General features: G+C 36.1%; 1 protein-coding gene across 5 annotated transcripts in view; it reads right to left on the reverse strand.

The window, feature by feature from the left end:
• Positions 1–4,482: 4,482 nt before the first annotated feature.
• LOC107731638 (neurabin-1-like) overlaps positions 4,483–21,191 on the reverse strand; it is a 48,753-nt gene continuing 32,044 nt past the window's right edge. For 3 of the 5 annotated variants that reach the window (XM_016542780.1, XM_016542798.1, XM_016542804.1), the window contains exons 9-20: positions 19,922–20,151; positions 18,467–18,563; positions 17,424–17,571; positions 15,026–15,078; positions 14,331–14,418; positions 14,075–14,126; positions 13,358–13,417; positions 12,698–12,746; positions 7,092–7,199; positions 6,857–6,880; positions 6,061–6,243; positions 4,483–5,445 (exon numbers count right to left, since the gene is read on the reverse strand). In XM_016542780.1, the coding sequence (XP_016398266.1) occupies positions 5,251–5,445; positions 6,061–6,243; positions 6,857–6,880; positions 7,092–7,199; positions 12,698–12,746; positions 13,358–13,417; positions 14,075–14,126; positions 14,331–14,418; positions 15,026–15,078; positions 17,424–17,571; positions 18,467–18,563; positions 19,922–20,151 (1,287 nt within the window). In that variant the 3' untranslated portion in view covers positions 4,483–5,250. Of the gene's footprint in view, positions 5,446–6,060; positions 6,244–6,457; positions 6,482–6,856; positions 6,881–7,091; positions 7,200–12,697; positions 12,747–13,357; positions 13,418–14,074; positions 14,127–14,330; positions 14,419–15,025; positions 15,079–17,423; positions 17,572–18,466; positions 18,564–19,921; positions 20,152–21,191 lie in introns of all 5 variants that reach the window. The other 2 variants (XM_016542789.1, XM_016542810.1) reach the window with 2 other exon arrangements.

A 21,191-nucleotide genomic window follows, 5' to 3' on the forward strand; every position in this document is an offset into this window, starting at 1 on the left:
GAAACACTCGTTCAGTATGTTTAAGTAATTCCAGAAAGAAGAGTGAATTCCAGTGGTCAGGAGCGAGTGTGAAACACAATCGGTGTCGAGTCAGTCTCAGTCTGACTATTAATAGACTGTGAGGGGAAGAGGTCAAAGCCTACAGGGCCAAACAAGCCTTAAACAAACAAACAAACAAAAAAGTAACTACAGTATCTGCCAAAATACTATTATTAGAATATTAAAATATTGACTGCATTTAAGAAATATTTTCAAGACTTTAGTCTAAAGACGCCATGTATTCAAGGGCGTAGGTTTGGTTTGAACATTCGGTGTCGAGTAAGTCTCAGTCTGACTATTAATAGACTGTGAGGGGAAGAGGTCAAAGCCTACAGGGCCAAACAAGCCTTAAAACAAGCCTTAAACAAACAAACAAACAAAAAAGTAACTACAGTATCTGCCAAAATACTATTATTAGAATATTAAAATATTGACTGCATTTAAGAAATATTTTCAAGACTTTAGTCTAAAGACGCCATGTATTCAAGGGCGTAGGTTTGGTTTGAACATTGGGGGAGTTGAAGTGTGAACTGTTTTAGTGGAGTCCCGGGTCATGCTCCCTCACAAGGCTTATTTATTTGTTTGCTTATATGTTTATTTTTTAAATGGTCTTTTGTGCTATCATCCACACATGCGAAGTTGGTTGATAACATAACTGCAATAAAGTAATAGCCTAGTTAACAATTACTTGTTTACATAGGATAATGAAGCCTATTTTATATTAGGCTATTTAGGCACTTATAGGCTATAGTTTGATAGAAAGTTCTAATTCAACATGCCTTGGGAATGGGAAGTCAATCTAACTTAACATTTTCCTATATTGATATTATTTCTTACTCCTTAACAGTTTATCAGGCTCTTAATGATTTAATCTATGTCCTCTCTTGGAATTTGTGAAGGCCAGGTTTTTCCATCACTCATCATTAGAACCCTTTTTACACATGGTACTCGATTCTGACTTGTAGGCTACTTGGTCTTATGAAAATGTACCATACTTTTTAACAGCATTTGTTATAATAAGGCTAGCCTATTAATCATTACCAGGCCGATAATTACTTTTTGTTAAATTAATCTATATAGCAGTTATGAAAAACAACAGCCTGCACATTTATTAGAAACAATAGCTACAACATGCCACAGTTGTAATATAAATAGGGAAAATCTATTCCCTTAACAGATTATCTATTAGAAATTGTACAACAAGTTCAACAAAATGTACCACAATAAATAAGCCTACAATAAAACGTGATGAATTCTTCTGGTAAAGGTGGTCACGAGTAGTTTAAAAATATTTTAATATATGTTGGTGCTGGTGCAAAATTATGTTTTCTCCTCTTTTCATCAGTCTTATTAGTTTAAATGCCTTTTTAGATTATGTTCGACTTTCTCCATAGCATTTTAAAGTGGCAATTTCTCAATAGAATTTGAGAATTAGAATTTAATTTCAAATAGATCACACATTGATTTTACCATCACACTTTTCGAGAGCGCTCGTGCACAATTAAAATAACTGCGCTTCAGTCATATTGTGCTGATAACTGCTCTGTTCGGTTCATACGTGAAGTTAGCGCTTACAAAAGCGCAGAAGTCGCGATTTAAATAATTAATGAATTGCATGATTCTAGGTTTCCATTAACCATAAATACCAAAAGTAGCAAAAGTACTTGCTACTTTTGGTTATTGGGGGAGTTACCTCACCCCCACAAATTACGCCCCTGATTGTATATGATTTTATGGTATTTTGGGCAAAATCTATCAATGGCAAATGGTCCAAAAGTGCAGCAAGGTCACACCTTGGTATTGGCCATCTTGTAAAAAATAAATAAATAAATAAGTATACTTGTGACAGATAACAAGACATTACATTACAAATAGGTGAAATAAAGTCATAAAATCATTTTTCAAAAAGCGCAAACCAATAAAGCTGAAACAAAGCATTCAGTATCAGGTCATTAAACAGCATACCATTTTCAGATGTGCTAACAATAAAAGTTTCTCAAGTACTAAATCAAAACAGACGGATTTCTTATGGATGGTGTAACAAGGCTATTTGCAGACTGGAAGTAAATGGACTGCAGAAAATGGGGCCTTGCCATCACAAGTAAAAATTGAACTTAAGAAATAGTTATTTCAAACAATAATTTGTATTATTTTTAAGTGCAATTTGCATTCTTAAGTTTTTGTATGATCTGTTTATACGGCCCACTGAGGGTCAGGTTTAGGGGTGGATATTCATGTTTGTTTTTTTGTTTTTTCTTTCTAAGAATTATACCTTTCTATATACAATTTCATATACAAATTCCAATGCACCAAAACGTAAAATAGTTAAGTTTTCTGAAATGTTCAAAGCATCCACTGAATCCACAAACGGCTTGCACATGAACAACTCGAGACAAGTTTGGAATGATCTTTCGTTGTATTTGTCTGATCAAATATGTCATTTGAAGTGTATTTACAGTCCAACATGACACACAAGGCTTTTAATTTTTCATGAACAAAAATAAAGGATAGAATTTAGTAGTTTTGGAAAGAATGGGTATGGCACATTGAGGTCCCTCATGCGGGTATGACGAACAAAAATACACAGGTTAATGCTCTTTTCTCAGGCATTGCGTGCAGTTCCTCTATATACCTATATAACTCTGCCATACAGTATAGTGAAAACAACAAATAACCCATGAAAGAGAAGCACATTTCTGTCCTCAGATCCGTACGTGATTATCCCTGCACGCAGACACATTCAAACAGACAGACCCGGTCTTCGGTCTCCTCATGGAATCGATAAAAAATGCTGGGATTAAAAGCTATTGCTTAACTTTCACATAGAAAAGTCAGTATATCGGTAGGCAGGTTAGATGTGGATCTACAGTAGGTTATTCTTTTCAGTTGATTCATAGCAGAGGGTTAGAAAGGATTTCATAATGTTAAGACAAACGTCGTTTTGCAATTACAATAATAAAAGATATGTTCACAAGAGCATTGTGAGTTAATTAACAAACATACAATCTCCTAATTCTTTCTGATTAATTAAACGTTTTTTGGTAATAATTTTTTGCTTCATAAATAAATAATGTGAACTGATTTACAAACATTTCTTTGACTGGGAAATACATATACTATGACAAGACTTAAAATTATTAGAGATAAATAATTCACTAATTAACAATGAATATAATCTTCCATGGAGTCACATTTGAGTGCTTGTAATAAATCCACAGGGTCATGAGGCACTGCCTAATGTCCTCTGTACAGTGCCCAAGTTCCACTGAAGCTGCCTTTGAGTTGCCATGGAAATAATCAGTAATTCAAATGTAAACATGAACGATATGTATTATTACAAATGGGAAAACAGCATGTTTACAAGAATGCAGAATTGAGAAAAATGTGATATGGACAGATAATTTGGGCAGTGAAAAGAAGGTGGGTTAAACAGGGTTAATGCGACTCGTCAAAGTGGATTCTGAAATGCAAAATGACGTCTGTAGGTTACTGTGTTTTGTATACTTACAATTGATACATATGGGAAATGTGTTGCATAAATTTAAAAATACAACCCAGGATAAATTGATAGAGGCGATACTGGTTACTCTATGCAGTAACTTACATTATAAAAGACTACTTATTTACTACATTACAGTGCTCTCTTTATGAATGAGACAAATAACTGATTAAAAACAATGGGATCAAACTGAATAAAATCTAGCCTGATAAAATAACATACACTACTGTTTAAGAGTTGGGGTCAGTTTTATGCTCACCAAGGCTGCATTTATTTGACCAAAAATTTAGCAAAAACAATACTGCTGTGAAATATTATTACAATTTAAAACAACTCTTTTCTATTTTAATATATTTTAAAATTTAATTTATTCCTGTGATGGCAAAGCTGAATTTTCAGCATCATTACTCCAGTCTTCAGTGTCAAAGGAGTTCCAAAGAACAGCATTCATTTGAAATAAAAATCTTTTGTAACATTTTGTAACTTTTGTAATGTCTTTACTGTCACTTTCGGTCAATTGAATGCATCCCTGCTGAATAAAAGCATGAATTTCTTTCAAAAACCCTACTGACCCCACACTTTTGAATGATAGTGTACTGTACATAGATAGGTCCGTTTTAAGTGCACATTTGTCATCTGCTCTACAACATTTGGATGCCGGTAAACCAGAGGTGCATTCACACAACCGTTGTGATCCAGACTGTAACCACAGACCATAAAATAAAATCTAAATCTAAACAGCACTTCAAAAGGCAGCACTTGGGTCTAACTGAGAATCTAGCTCAGGGCGATGGAGAGGGCTAGAAGCAGGTAGCTGTGAAATAGAAGCAGCAGTCTTTTTTCTTGCTTATTTTCTTTTAGAGTACAAGTCTCGCATCTCTGGAGAAGAGTTTAAAATGACGGACTTCTGAAATCGTTTAGTATCCTACTGCCACCATTGTCCCCCAAAGATCATTAGGAGGATTCAAGCTTGGAGAAGAGCATACACTTCAGTTGTATTCATCTTGAATAGTGGCAGGTCGATGACGGAGATCCAAACAGGAGGTTCAAAGTATACAGTGAAATATCCACAAAGAGGGTCCATGATATCTCATTACTTGGAATGGCTTTCCTCTCACAATAAGGTTTGTGTTTGCCAGTGAATCAGACTGTAGTGGTTCTTGTGAGCAGCACTCAAACTCTTCGAGGTGAAGAGACACTCGACAGCAACACTGTCCGTCACTATGACCTGTGCTTTGTCAAAGCTATCGTATTAAAAACTTTCTGCGTTCACTTAACAAACTATCCTCCTTTTGATAGAAAATGGCACGTTAGACATATTCATATATATGCTTTCTGCATATGTACATTGTCTCAACGTCTAAAGGTGCTTGTAATGCAGAGTTTTTTACTGTCATGGATGAGTTATGAGCTGATATGCTCTGGTTCAATATATACATATTCTCCATATGCAAATAAATAGATATTAATCAGACATAAAACATAGGAAACCAAAAAAGCAGTGATCATTCTGCTAAAACGTAAAAAAAAAACAAAAAAAAAAAGAATATTGTTCGGTAAAAATAACAAAATCCATATCTGGAAATTTTGGTTTCAATTCATCCGATGGCAGCTCAATAGCAGTAAGCCCCTTTTTCAATGAACTTTCAGTCCCGTGAAATGCTGAACTGGTCTGTACTTATAATGGTGAGACAGTAGTGAGGTGAGTAGTGTCATTCAGTTGCGCCCTCTCCTGGTCCGGAGGAGTTGCTGTTTTTCCGGACCTGTTTCTGAACCTGCTCCAGTTCCTTCTTGCGCTGTTTCTCAATTTTCTCTCTGTTTCTTCGAGCTTTTTCCATCAACACTTTTACATCCTTCAGCTTTTTCTTTATCAGAGCCCGATCCTGAGAGGACTCTACACCCAGAGCCTGCCAAAAACACAAACAGACACACTTACAGGATGTTCAGATGAATCCAAAGAAACTATGCTAATCTCTAAAGACAACTTTCTCATTGGAGGGAAAGCAGATGGGACATGAATTATTCTAACAATTTTAGCATATGGCAGGAGAAACAAAACACGGATAAAAACAACACCTAACCATCTATTCCACACATTTAATATTTAAAAAAAATGTTTGATTTAATTTTCTTGTATTAAATGGACTTCATTACTTAAATCAAAAACTTTATTTTTTGAAAAATAAATAAATAAGTTAAGTTTTGTTATTGTAAATTAAAATTTAAATGTTTAAGACATAAATGTAGGTAATTTTAAACCTAAAAAATGTGTATGGCATATTAAATAAGTAGATACTTTAATAATGCGTTATATAAAAAATATTTAGCTAATTTATTAGTGCAATATACAAATTTATGACTCTTAATGTGCAAAAATGAAGTTGATGTTAAAGTCATCTTCTGATCATTGAAAATGTATATTTTTTACATCTTATATTCATCGTTTGCTTGGTTTTCACCACACACAATAGAAGTAATAGAGGATTAACAGACTAAATTATCCCAACAAATCTGTTCCTCACCTTGAGTGCTGAGCTGTCCAGCTTGAGTAGCTGCTCTCCATCCACATTCTTGGCAGTAAAAAGAGAGACATACTGTTCCAGGTTCAGACCCATGAGCCAGCATGACACCTGTTGACATGTCCATTCAGTCACACTGCGGTTCTGCCACTGGTACGGCTTCGAAGGAGGACCGTCATCTAGAATCTGACACACACATGCAAACTTACAGCACATAGTCCTCAGCACTAATTAAGAATTCATGTTGACTGGCTTCTATGAATTTTACATGCATTTCAAGAAATCAAGTTAATATACTTTGAGAAAACAAATGGAACCTGAGAAAAAAAATAATTAAAAATGATTGTTGGATCACAAACATTCTGGGATTCAAACTCATAAAAAAAAAAAAAAGTCTCACCTCATCTTCAATCATATCCACACTCTAATAAACGCAGCGTAAAGGACAAGAAAAACCCTCACTGAATCAGAAAAAGCTGATCTTTCCAGGCAGAACAAGTGATGCTTTAGATAGAGTTAACTTAAAGAAAGTCATACAGGTTTGGAACAACATGAGGTTAAGTAAATCAGAATTCAGGTAGTAAGAACAAACAATACCTCATCTGAGGAGAGCATTAGTGTTTGCGATCGGCTGGACATCTTCGCGTCGGTCAGGAGGCCACTGATCTCTGTGGAGCTGGTGCTGCTGAGGCTGAGGTAGGACTGCGGCTCTCTAGGACCGAACTTGCCTACCCCTGAACTAGACTCAGTGGGAAGAAGAGTCATTTTGGGACTCAAACACATTAAAACAAAGTCTCACCTCATCTTCAATCATATCCACACTCTAATAAATGCAGCATCAAGGACAAGAAAAACACTCACTGAATCAGAAAAAAATATTTGCTGATCTTTCCAGGCAGAACAATTTAGCATGCAAGTGATGCTTTAGATATAATTCAGTTAGAGAAAGTCAACATGAGGCTAAGTAAATCTTGACAGAATTTACATTTTTGGATCTTTACAGAGAAATCAGGTTGCAAGTGTACAAACAATACCTCATCTGAGGAGAGCATTAGTGTCTGCGATGGGCCGGACATCTGGATGCCACTGATCTCTGTGGAGCTGGTGCTGCTGAGGCTGAGGTCATCAGTGACACCAGGACCCTGGAAGAGAGACAGAGACAGAAATACACCTGTAAGACACGAGTGTTACCTGACTGACACATTTACCCATGTACCATTTGGATTTGCTTGAATTGTTTCTCCATTACTTGAGAGGTAATTATTTATTCCTTGATTCTGATTGTTTTATTGACTATGACAAAGAATTATTAGTGTAATTACTGTTGATTGACAGTTAAGCCAATTAAGTCTCTTAAGATTAACAAGACAAAAGGAGACATGCACACCCCGGCAAAATGCTTTGTGTGTAGACTGGTACTGTCACTCAAATGATGATCATGATCATTTGTCACAGAGTAAATTAATTTGCATTTTTAAATGAACGCATTCTTTCAACATAATGTGTAATCAAATAACATGATGCATTTGAATGTGATTCTGGTCAGAGTTTCAGAGTCAGAGTTTCAAGAATCAAATGGCATTATGTTCACCGGTCGTTTTTCTTTCTCAACTTCAAACTTGCGTTTACAACATTTTTTGAAGAGTCCCTGTAGAGACTATCCACACAGATGAGATGGACATGTTTACCAGTCTGGTTGTCTCCCAACACCTCAAAGTCTGTGAGAGAGATGCTGAACTGAATATGAAAATATTCTGAATATGTTGGGCTCTTTGCTGGAACAAAAGTGATTAATTCAAAGCTAATTTAATGTCTTGACTCAGCATGGGTAGCAGGCCATAGTTTTTCTGATGTCCTTCAGACTTAATACAAGATTTCATTGATCCCAGGAGCACAGCTTGAGCATGGTCACCTTTTGTGAGGTTTGTGTATTATAAGAAGATGAAAACATTCAAGAGTAAGAGTCAGAATGCATGCAGCTGAATGAAATTCCACAATTTCAGGACCAAAATGGACTGTTTCAATTCGTGAAACTCTATAATAATTCAGCAACAATCTCAAAGCAAATAAAACAGTAATGTGCAACTACTGTTTGTCTACAGCTAAAATTAGAGAAACATCCGATTAGCCTTGGATCTGAACAAACTAGACGTGATACAGTACCACGTAATATGAATAGGAGAAGAAACGCTAGGAAAAAGAGTTCTGTTCATGGAAATGCAACACACCAGAGGGAGGTTATGTCACTAAACAGGCAGCAGGCATTCATATTTTAAACAATTGATTGCAATTTCTTTTAAACTAGTTATATATATACATTTATACAACAGTTCGTTCTGGTTCTCCAATCTGATTGGTTGAGAACCGTGAGATATTGTACTGGTATCACTACAGGAACGCCCTTTCACAATTTTGGATCTCTCCGCTTGTTCTAGCCGGGTCTATGTTTTTTTTTTAATTATTCACTGAGCTAATCGTAGAGTATGTTAGTTAATATAAGAAGAAACGTCTAGCTTCGCGGTCTCTCTCTCTCTCATTCGGATGCACGTCTTGCCGCATTGTTTCTCTCTTATAACCTCATTATTTCTCACTAATAACCTAACTGAAGCAGCACATGCCCTTGATACGAATTCTAAAAGTGACGTATGTTTAACTGTCAACTTGAGCTTTGAATCCGTGGCGGAAGGAAGTAGTTCCGCACAAAAGAGGGTTTTATTAGGCACTCTGTTGTTTCTTGTTTAATTACACACATGTTCCGACGAAATGAACGCAATATCACTCTCGTACTTGAGCGATACCGGCTTTATATCAGCGGCTGTGATTGCCTCCGGATCACAGCCATGCTGATATAGAGCCGGTATCACTCTCGTACTCGAGTGATATTGCTCATATATATATATATATACACACACACACACACACACACAGGTTTGTTTTTGTGAAAAGAGGGGACATCCCATAGGCGTAATGGTTTTTATACTGTACAGACCGTATATTCTATTGCCCTACACCAACCCTACCCCTAAACCTACCCCCCCCAGGAAACTTTGTGCTATTTCAGATTTTCAATACACTCCAGTCTGTGTGATTTATATGCGTTTTGAAAAGTGGGGACATGGGATAATGTCCTGAAAAGTCACCTTCTCCTTCTTATACCTATGTCATACCCTTGTCATTATACAAATTTATGTCCTCATTTGTCACAAAAACGCGCACACACACACACACACACACACACAATCACATATATACAATACACATACACGTCTGTGTGACTTTTCTTACCTTGCTCTTGCATCTTTCAGGACTGTTCTCTGCTGAAGGCCCTGTGGAGCTAAAGATAGGGGACTGGTTATTCAGTGGTTATACACAATGACTGGTACACAGCACAGGTGCTGACAAGAGCTGAGACAGATCATACACACAGGCGAAACAGGCGAAAAATTCAATGCTTTACAGACTTAAGTTTCAGCCTTAATTTAGTGTTGTTTTTTGTTTTTTTTGTTTTTTTTGAAGTCCATTGTAATTCGCAGTTGGAATCCAGGAACTGTGATGATGTGGGATACGACCGGTCATCCGTATATTCCCAGAGGAAATAAAACCTTCTTTTAGCCTTGCATCTGCTGAGCAATTCTCTTTAATCATTGATTAAGCAATTATTTGAATCATTGAAGATTCTTTCAAATGCAAAATGTGTATGTCCTGCAGTCTTGCACATCTGAGATGTCCAAAAGATTTTGTGTAACTTTTATTATATTAATTTGATATTTTATAATGTTTATTATATTAAGGCACAGCTGGGCATGTACTTTACAATTCATGAGACATAGGGTACAATGCATTTATTCTGACATTACTATGAAAAGGATCTCCAAAATTCTGCTATTTCAGAGGTAGGTAGGCTGTATGTAACCACTTATATTAGGTTTTTGATTCTTTATTTACCTTTTACTGGGAGATCCTTTTGGATCCTGCTCTTTTCCTTTACTTTTCCTCAGAGAAGATCTGAAAATATTACCAGAAGCTTGTTATAATTTCCAACAAGAGAATTTCCATCAATAATGTACACAGCTTCTTTTATTGAATCTACACTAACATTCAAAAGTTTGGGGTAATATATATATATATATATATATTTTTTTTTTTTATAAATATTTTTATTCAGCAAGGATGCATTAAATTGATCCAAAAGTGACAGTAATAATTTAGAATGTTAACAAATATTTCTATTTCAAATAAATGCTGTTCTTTTACACTTTCAAGAACCATGAAACAGAATATTAAGCAGAATATTACACAAAAAAATTAAACCGCACTACGGTTTTGAATGATGATAAGATTTTTATTTATTTATGTTTGCACCAAATCAGCATATTAGAGTGATTTCTGAAGACTGGTGTAATGGCTGCTGAATATTCAGCTTTGCCATCACAGGAAATTACATTTTAAAATATATTGAAATAGAAAACTGTTAGTTTAAATTTTAATCATTTCACAATATTACTGTTTTTACTGTATTTTTGACCAAATGAAGGCAGCCTTGGTGAGCATGAGAGACTTCATTCAAAAACATTTGAATGTCTTTTGCATTCATTCTGACAATTATATAAAGCTACACTTTATGTCATCACAAATATAAATACAGAATTGTCACCAACGTACCCCAAGTCTAGTAGTTTTTTGCCAGATTGCTCATCTCGACTTGCTGAAGAGCCTGAAGAAAAATCACGCAGAGACCATTAGCATTCAACAAGATTCAACATTTACTGTACAGAGGCCATATTCATTACTTCAGGCGTTCCTCTTATGCTATCTTTTCTTTAGGGACTTTTCCTTATTGTGTCTCTCAGGCCTTAAGCATAATTCATTAGGCCTGTAATTGAGCCCTAATCAGGTATTAATGGTTTGGTGCATTTACCCTCATTATCAGGTCCCTGCTGAGGCTGTGGGTGCCTGAGCCTGGCCTCTGTGGCACCGGCCACCCTGGAGGACTGAAGCCCAGAGCCCTACAGACAGCAACAGAAACAGACAGAGAGGGAGAGGTTTTAAACATCCACAAAGAAAGCTCTTTGCAACAGTAAGCTGTTTCCTGTTTGTTTTTGCTGACCCAACAGTACTTCCTTCTGTTTCTCTACAGAGATGTATTATGGCTATTACAGACACTTACAACAGCTAGACACAGCGTGGCTTATGTTTCTGAGAGAGGAACCACTGGAAATAATGTTTTCTCAGGAAACCTAAAAAATATGCTAAATAGGTAAAAACTATTTGTAACCTGATACCGCCATACAAGAATGTCAGTGTATACAATAACATGTTCTAGCTTTTCTCCTGTTTTGTGATCCTATCCCACCCAAGTACTACTGACAGAAAAGAAAACTAAGAGAGAAAACTAAAAAAAAAAAAAAAAGTTACAACTGTGACCATTCATACAACATAAATGCATTTAATGTTAATGGAGTATTTTGTAACCATAGAAACCTGACATATTCTACACATACTCATGAATTAAGTATGAGATTAGCAGTGACTTCCACTCTTTATCGGAGCATCTGGCTTAAATGTCCTGTGCCTGAATAAGAGGTGTTTGGTGTATGTGAAAGGGAGTCTTACCCTCTCGTTTCTCTCAGGGTGAGTTCCACTGGTTCCCGTCAGCTCGCCCAGTTCTAGCACACAAAACAAATCCATACAATTACATAACACACACACATATATATATGTGCGTGTGTGTGTGTGTGTGTGCAAATATAGAAACAGTTATTTTAAAATACTTTACAATTTGACTGTTTTTACTGTATTTTTGATCAAATAAATGCAGCCTTGGTGAGCATAAGTGACTTCAAAAACATTGAAAACTTTTGCCGACCCTAAACCATGTTCTACACTAAACACACAGTGTAAAACACACAGTGCAGTGTAGGAAAAGTATATGAATTTTTCTAATAATTCATAATGTCTTTAGCAAACCTGGAGCCCAAACAATGAAAAACACTCACATAACGGCTTTAACATAAGAAAATTTGCCTTCTGGCCCAGTCAGAGCTCTGACCTCAACCCGACTAAGACCTCAAGAGAGCGCTGCACACCAGACATCCCAAGAACTGTAGCTATACTGAAAGAGAAATGGGGCAAAATTCCTCCCGACCATAGTGCAGGCCTGATCTGCAATTATGGGAAATGTTTGGTGGAGGTTTAGGGTGGGACAACCACTACTTTTTCCAACATTCTTTTTTTCATCCGGTACTGTGAATATTTACATAGTGTGTTCAATACATACGTGAAATCATATCATTGTTTGTGTGTCTAAGCAAATGGTGTTTGTCTGTTGTTGTGATTTTGTCTAAGATCAGATCTAATTTTATGACCAAATTCACATACTTTACACTAGGGGTGGGCAAACTTTTTGACTCGAGCGCCACATGAAGTTTTCCACATTAAGTGAGGGGCCGCATAATATGTTTATGACAAATGAAGCTTTGATTTTTTTTTTAATTCTAAATTGACACTCATTTACTACTGTACTGTATGTATACTTGTACATAGGCCTACATGGCCACAAAAACGTGCACACACACACACACACACACACACACAATCACATATATACAATACACATACACGTCTGTGTGACTTTTCTTACCTTGCTCTTGCATCTTTCAGGACTGTTCTCTGCTGAAGGCCCTGTGGAGCTAAAGATAGGGGACTGGTTATTCAGTGGTTATACACAATGACTGGTACACAGCACAGGTGCTGACAAGAGCTGAGACAGATCATACACACAGGCGAAAGCTGCATTTAATTCAATGCTTTACAGACTTAAGTTTCAGCCTTAATTTAGTGTTGTTTTTTGTTTTTTTTGCATTGTTAAAAGTCCATTGTAATTCGCAGTTGGAATCCAGGAACTGTGATGATGTGGGATACGACCGGTCATCCGTATATTCCCAGAGGAAATAAAACCTTCTTTTAGCCTTGCATCTGCTGAGCAATTCTCTTTAATCATTGATTAAGCAATTATTTGAATCATTGAAGATTCTTTCAAATGCAAAATGTGTATGTCCTGCAGTCTTGCACATCTGAGATGTCCAAAAGATTTTGTGTAACTTTTATTATATTAATTTGATATTTTATAATGTTTATTATATTAAGGCACAGCTGGGCATGTACTTTACAATTCATGAGACATAGGGTACAATGCATTTATTCTGACATTACTATGAAAAGGATCTCCAAAATTCTGCTATTTCAGAGGTAGGTAGGCTGTATGTAACCACTTATATTAGGTTTTTGATTCTTTATTTACCTTTTACTGGGAGATCCTTTTGGATCCTGCTCTTTTCCTTTACTTTTCCTCAGAGAAGATCTGAAAATATTACCAGAAGCTTGTTATAATTTCCAACAAGAGAATTTCCATCAATAATGTACACAGCTTCTTTTATTGAATCTACACTAACATTCAAAAGTTTGGGGTAATATATATATATATATATATATTTTTTTTTTTTATAAATATTTTTATTCAGCAAGGATGCATTAAATTGATCCAAAAGTGACAGTAATAATTTAGAATGTTAACAAATATTTCTATTTCAAATAAATGCTGTTCTTTTACACTTTCAAGAACCATGAAACAGAATATTAAGCAGAATATTACACAAAAAAATTAAACCGCACTACGGTTTTGAATGATGATAAGATTTTTATTTATTTATGTTTGCACCAAATCAGCATATTAGAGTGATTTCTGAAGACTGGTGTAATGGCTGCTGAATATTCAGCTTTGCCATCACAGGAAATTACATTTTAAAATATATTGAAATAGAAAACTGTTAGTTTAAATTTTAATCATTTCACAATATTACTGTTTTTACTGTATTTTTGACCAAATGAAGGCAGCCTTGGTGAGCATGAGAGACTTCATTCAAAAACATTTGAATGTCTTTTGCATTCATTCTGACAATTATATAAAGCTACACTTTATGTCATCACAAATATAAATACAGAATTGTCACCAACGTACCCCAAGTCTAGTAGTTTTTTGCCAGATTGCTCATCTCGACTTGCTGAAGAGCCTGAAGAAAAATCACGCAGAGACCATTAGCATTCAACAAGATTCAACATTTACTGTACAGAGGCCATATTCATTACTTCAGGCGTTCCTCTTATGCTATCTTTTCTTTAGGGACTTTTCCTTATTGTGTCTCTCAGGCCTTAAGCATAATTCATTAGGCCTGTAATTGAGCCCTAATCAGGTATTAATGGTTTGGTGCATTTACCCTCATTATCAGGTCCCTGCTGAGGCTGTGGGTGCCTGAGCCTGGCCTCTGTGGCACCGGCCACCCTGGAGGACTGAAGCCCAGAGCCCTACAGACAGCAACAGAAACAGACAGAGAGGGAGAGGTTTTAAACATCCACAAAGAAAGCTCTTTGCAACAGTAAGCTGTTTCCTGTTTGTTTTTGCTGACCCAACAGTACTTCCTTCTGTTTCTCTACAGAGATGTATTATGGCTATTACAGACACTTACAACAGCTAGACACAGCGTGGCTTATGTTTCTGAGAGAGGAACCACTGGAAATAATGTTTTCTCAGGAAACCTAAAAAATATGCTAAATAGGTAAAAACTATTTGTAACCTGATACCGCCATACAAGAATGTCAGTGTATACAATAACATGTTCTAGCTTTTCTCCTGTTTTGTGATCCTATCCCACCCAAGTACTACTGACAGAAAAGAAAACTAAGAGAGAAAACTAAAAAAAAAAAAAAAAGTTACAACTGTGACCATTCATACAACATAAATGCATTTAATGTTAATGGAGTATTTTGTAACCATAGAAACCTGACATATTCTACACATACTCATGAATTAAGTATGAGATTAGCAGTGACTTCCACTCTTTATCGGAGCATCTGGCTTAAATGTCCTGTGCCTGAATAAGAGGTGTTTGGTGTATGTGAAAGGGAGTCTTACCCTCTCGTTTCTCTCAGGGTGAGTTCCACTGGTTCCCGTCAGCTCGCCCAGTTCTAGCACACAAAACAAATCCATACAATTACATAACACACACACATATATATATGTGCGTGTGTGTGTGTGTGTGTGTGTGCAAATATAGAAACAGTTATTTTAAAATACTTTACAATTTGACTGTTTTTACTGTATTTTTGATCAAATAAATGCAGCCTTGGTGAGCATAAGTGACTTCAAAAACATTGAAAACTTTTGCCGACCCTAAACCATGTTCTACACTAAACACACTGTGTAAACACACAGTGCAGTGAAGGGAAAGTATGTGAATATTTCTAATAACTCATAATGTCTCTAGCTAACCTGGAGCCTAAACAATGAAAAACACTCACATAATGGCTTTAACATGAGAATATATGCCTTCTGGCCCAGTCAGAGAGCGCTGCACACCAGACATCCCGAGAATTGTAGCTATACTGAAAGAGGAATGAGGCAAAATTCCTCCCGACCATAGTGCAGGCCTGATCTGCAATTATGGGAAATGTTTGGTGGAGGTTTAGGGTGGGACAACCACTACTTTTTCCAACATTCTTTTTTTCATCCGGTACTGTGAATATTTACATAGTGTTCAATACATATATGAAATCATATCATTATTTATGTGTTCAAGCAAATGGTGCTTGTCTATTGTTGTGACTTTGTCTAAGATCAGATCAAATTTTATCACTAATTCACATAATTTTCACATTTTCCTGCAAATGTTGTTCTCACTGCTCATTTAACTAGGATAGGAGAAAGTATTTAAACATGAAAAAAAAAATTGCTTTAAGCAAAAAAGGACAGTAAGCCACTATCAAATATCAAGTACTTTGGCTGTTAAAAACATATAATCCTACAACAGATTTCTGTCTGGTTTGTTTATATGTTGCAGTGTCCCATAGCGTCATATGTTATTTACGGATATTTGAAATGAAATGGTTGGAAACAGGGCCGAGAGGTTTCCTGCAGAAGAGCCTTTTAGTAAACTGAGGCCGTCCCTGCGGCAGCACTTCCTCATTATCTGCCTCATTCAGTCACAATGCATCCAATCAGCTTTCCAGTGCTGTCCTCTCTTATCACAGTGATCATAGCAGATTCAGAATAGGCAGATTTGAAGAGCCAGTGCACCCATTACTACTGAGTGTGTGAGGTGAGAAGCATCAAGCACCTGAGATGAACGATGCTGCTTTAATTTAATTAACAAACCTCAGTTGTATGCAGCTGCAAGGTCAGGGTTCAAAGCGAGGGAGTTTATTACGGAGAGATATGTTACATAAGCAGAAAGTGGTCGCCATATTTAATTTGACAGAAGTGAGGCTATGAGGAACAGAAGTTTTTTTTTTTTAAATATGTCGCACTGTTGTGTACCTGGATATTGTTCGTTCTGCTGTCAATGTATTGAAAATATAGTATAAATGATCTTTACGTTACTTATTATTATCTAATTATTTTTATTCAAATGATTATCATTATGATTATTACTACTAATATATTTTATATTTTAAAATTTTTGTTAATAATAATAATAATTACTATTATTAGTAGTAATTAGGTCATCATCATGCATAATACAATAATTTTTAAATATTAAAAATATTTTTTTATTTTGTGTTATTTGAAAAATAAATAATTATTATTGTTATTATATATATATATATATATATAGATATATATATATATAGATAATAAGGAGAATATATTATTCATATTATCATAATAATGCATAATACAATCATTTTTAAATAACAAAATAAAAAAAATGCATAATAATAATGAAGAATAAGCACAATATTATTGTAATTTTAGAGTAATTTTATGTCAATTTCCCCCCAAAATTTTTTAACGTTAATTATTCCTATTCAGTTCCCCTTTTAATGGCTTGTTCTGTTTATTTGTATGAGAATAAAAAAAAAAAATCTAAGCAATATTTAACATATCATCACTGGACGTTGTGGCTTTAACTAAAAGCCATGTGGTTTTATTGGGTGGGTTTTATATGTTGGATTTGACATATTTCCCCTCTGTTGTAGCTGAAACCCAAGTAATTTCCTCCTATCTTTCTGATAAGCACAGCTTTAACTGAGACTGATAAGGTCCTGTGTATTAATTGTTTCCTGTAACATTATGATGATGCCCATCAGGTACCTGCATGGTGCTTCACCTACCACTATATCACTATTAATAGTTTGGGTGCAAAAAAAAGACCAGCTGTATTAAGTGTGTCCTGGTACGTGAGCATGTGTGTGTTTCTATGAGGTCTGGTTTGAGGACACCTGTCAAACAGAAGACTGATGATAATTTTGGTAATTAATGAGCTACTGGGTGAGAGTGTTGAGGTGTGTGTATGCGTGTTTTTGTGACTCACCCCCTCCAGCAACACTTCTCCTTGGACACTGTAAGGCTGTCAGTCTCTCAGTCAGCTGGGCTCGGCTCTCAGCGCTGTTGTTGTTATTGTTTACCTGGATGCCATTTTGCTTCATCAGCTGCATCAGCTCTGACTCCAGTGTAGCAATCTATACAAAACCACACGTTTTCTATTTTAGAACTGTTTTCTATTTCCCATATATATATTTTATGTTATTTATTCCTGTGATGGCAAAGCTGAATTTTCAGCAGTCATTACTCCAGTCTTCAGTGCCACATGAATGTCACATGATTCCCAGTGTCACATGCTGTGCTTAAGTAATGTGCTTAAGAAATATTTCTTCTTTCATCACTGTTGAAACAGTTGAGCTGCTTAATATTTTTTTGTGATTCTTTGATTAATAGACAGTTCAATAGAACAGCATTTATTTGAAATAGAAAGCTTTTGCAACATTATACTACTATAAATTTCTATACTGTCACTTTTGATGTTAATGTGTCCTTGCTGAATTAAAGTATTATCTATACATGTTCTATTCTATATGTCGGTTTCTTATGGCCCATGTATGTGGCCCATTTCACAGTATGACGCTTGTAAAAGATAATTACAAGCCTGTATGAATCATACCTAACTACAATAAAAGTATGTACTGAGATTTTAAATAATTTTTTAGAAAAATTCTGATACTGGTTGTCCAAACATATTGTGAGAAGGTGGAATTCACTCCCAATGAATTGTGCATGCTAATAGCGCCCCATTTATTGACACGCTCACTTTCCTGACCTTCAGGAGATCACTACTGGGCGTTACCTGATTAATATTCAAACTGTCAAGGTTTGTAATGTTTTAATATTGTTCCAACACTTTGTTTCGTCCAAATTTCCAGCAAAACATTTAAGAATATTGCTCAGTTGAAATATACCTTTTCCATGTGGGCTCACAAACTGACTAATGCAAATGGACTTTGGATGATTCACAGTACGAGACAGTTGCCATGAAATGCAGTGAAGTGCACTGACGTGTGTGTGTGTGCAGATAATTACCCTAACTTGAAGACTCTGAATTTCAGCCAAATTAGCCTTTTCTGCCTCCTCCAGCCTCTTCTTCTCTGCATCCTCCTTCTGAGCAAACTCCATCTCTCTGAACGCAAGCAAAGACAGAGATTTGGCAAAAGGACAATAATGTTTGTGGTCATATATGGGCTGAGACGTGGACCTTTTAGTCTATTTCGAAGGGCTTCGAGAGCACAGAACCTCATTATCAAGCAAATAACAAAAAAAACTAATCCATCAAACTACTGTCAACTGAGAGATGTCTTGTACAATGGAGTGCCATGACTGCTTACTCAGGCTTGTCGGCATGGATAGACAGCGACTCTGCAGTTAACTATGGCAATAACGCCTGAAGGGAAATCACAATTAAAGGCACTCAGGCTCCAGAGGAGAAGAGTTGTGATAGAAACGACCACAGAGATCAGCTCACACACTTTTCGGCTTGAGAAATGCGCGCTGTGATTCTCTCAACCTTCAGCCACACAGACATCATGAAGACAGCACAGTTTACAATTATACAATGGCAACATATCTTTTCAATTATAACCTAAACTGCATTTAAGTACAAAATCCACCCTGTTGAAAAGACTAGTCACATATATGTGCTTTAGATCATTTAGCTTCACCAGCTACGTCAGCATATACCTAGTCCAGCATGACAACTGTTTTACCGTAGAACAGACATTGCATATAAATGGTTACAAGCCATTTCTTGTCACCAGGGCTCTGTGCCAAAACCTAGAGAGCCCCGCCTATGTGCAGCATCACAAACACACTCCTGACAAAGGATGTTACAAAAGGTAGGTAGCATAATTATGCAGAATTTTAAGGCTTCTTCTTGTTCAAATTCTGCAGGCAACAATGACATGTATCATTTGTGAAGAAGCCAGTCCCATAATGCACTGCAACAGGCTCAATATCCATCCGAGATTGTGGGCAAAGTGACATAAATGTTAATTATAAATACAATTAATTCAATAAAAAATATAAAAAAGCTTCAGTCTAATTGAAAAAATTACCATTATACATATTATTTGTATGTGCTGTTCATTTTTAAAACAGTATAGTGCTGTTAGCTTAGCAACATGACAAGGTCTACTGAAATCAGTTGTTAGTCGTGCCTTCCTGCTTACAGTATCATTTAAAAGTTCTGGGTCACCAAGATTTTTTTAGAGAAATTAATACTTTTATTTTTTACTTTTTAGCAAGAAAGCATTAAATGTAGCACCTCAACTTTAAAAACTCAGAAGCTCTTTTACTGCCATTCATCGTAATGAGCTCATTTGTGGTCTTTTGTGATAGAACAGCAACCACATAATCAAGATCCTTCTCTTCAGCGCTGCGCTGGTATTATAATTACCTGAAACATAATTAGTATTCTCTATGAATTCTCTTATGTTTAAAGGACAGAGTTAAGGTACACTTCGATCATCTCAGTATCTGTACCTCTGCTGGAAGTCCTTAATGAGCTTCTTGGCCTTGTTGTACTTCTTTTCCAGGGCCTGATACTGACTTTGGGCCTCCTTCAGATGCTCGTTGACCGTATGGCACAGCGTCTGAGCCTCAATCCAATAGCTCTCTAGTTTTAGCATCCTCTCCTTGTTGTCCTCGATGCTTTGCTTCAGCTGGGTTTTCTCTCTCTCCCACCGTGCCTTCTCTTTTTCCACTGCGGCCAGCTAAATAGAGAAACCAGGATGGAGACACAGGGAGGAAATTAAGGTAAAAATCCCACAAAGTCAATAAAGCATATAGTAAACTGTTTAAACTGGCTTTAAAGATAGCAAGAAAACAAAACCAACACAATGCATACTACTTTTATTTTAAAGGAACGATACATAGAACGATAGAATGATAGAACGATAGATAGACATGTCAACATGTCCATATGAGCAAGAGGAATATAAATGGCTTTGTTCACACCATAAACAAATTCAAACGTAGCCCTGACTGTCTGCACTGTCATTTTACAAGTGATGAAATCTGATGTTTGTTCAGACAGTGAAGTCAACATCCGGCGCGTCTACATGGGTTGCTATGGCAATGATGCAAACGTCAGCACTATGCCAAGAGATTTTCTCAGACAACAGCTGAGACATTTCATGACATTTGCCACTGAATTCACAAGGTGCTTAAGAGAAGGTGCTTTAAGCATTTATGCATACACTGAAACTAAGACTATTAAAACTAGTTTTCAGTAAATAAATAAAGCTAAGATAAAATATAATTCTGTCATGACAACTCTCGGAGGGATTGGCATGGTAATGTATATGACAATGTTAATGTATTTGGTCTTGGCGGAATAGATCTGCTACGCTGCTGCTGCTGCTGCGGCAGAGCAAGTACCGAGACTTGGCACCGCCAATACAACCACAACATGCTGCTGTGAGCATGTAAGAAACAGCGAGCTCATTGGCTACCGATACAGGAGAGAACCAATCAGCTGTGCCATGTGATAATGATGTCATTAGGTCAGATTGAGTTAGACCTATCGGACTGCGCCATCTAGAGTTTCATGCCAGAACTCTGTATATATTCAACAAAAAACTTAAACTTAAAAAATTTAAATAAAAATGAGAAATTTTGCCTTAGCATCTAACTGAAATAAGCTTAGGTACTAAAATGACTAAAACTAAAACTAAAACTGAAATAATAATAAATGCTATGTAGAAATATTTTAAAAAATTTATAAAAATGACAAAAGCTAATTGCAAAATGA

The sequence above is a fragment of the Sinocyclocheilus rhinocerous genome, unplaced genomic scaffold, assembly GCF_001515625.1.
Source record: "Sinocyclocheilus rhinocerous isolate Xijiao unplaced genomic scaffold, SAMN03320098_v1.1 scaffold193, whole genome shotgun sequence".
NCBI lineage: Eukaryota > Metazoa > Chordata > Actinopteri > Cypriniformes > Cyprinidae > Sinocyclocheilus > Sinocyclocheilus rhinocerous.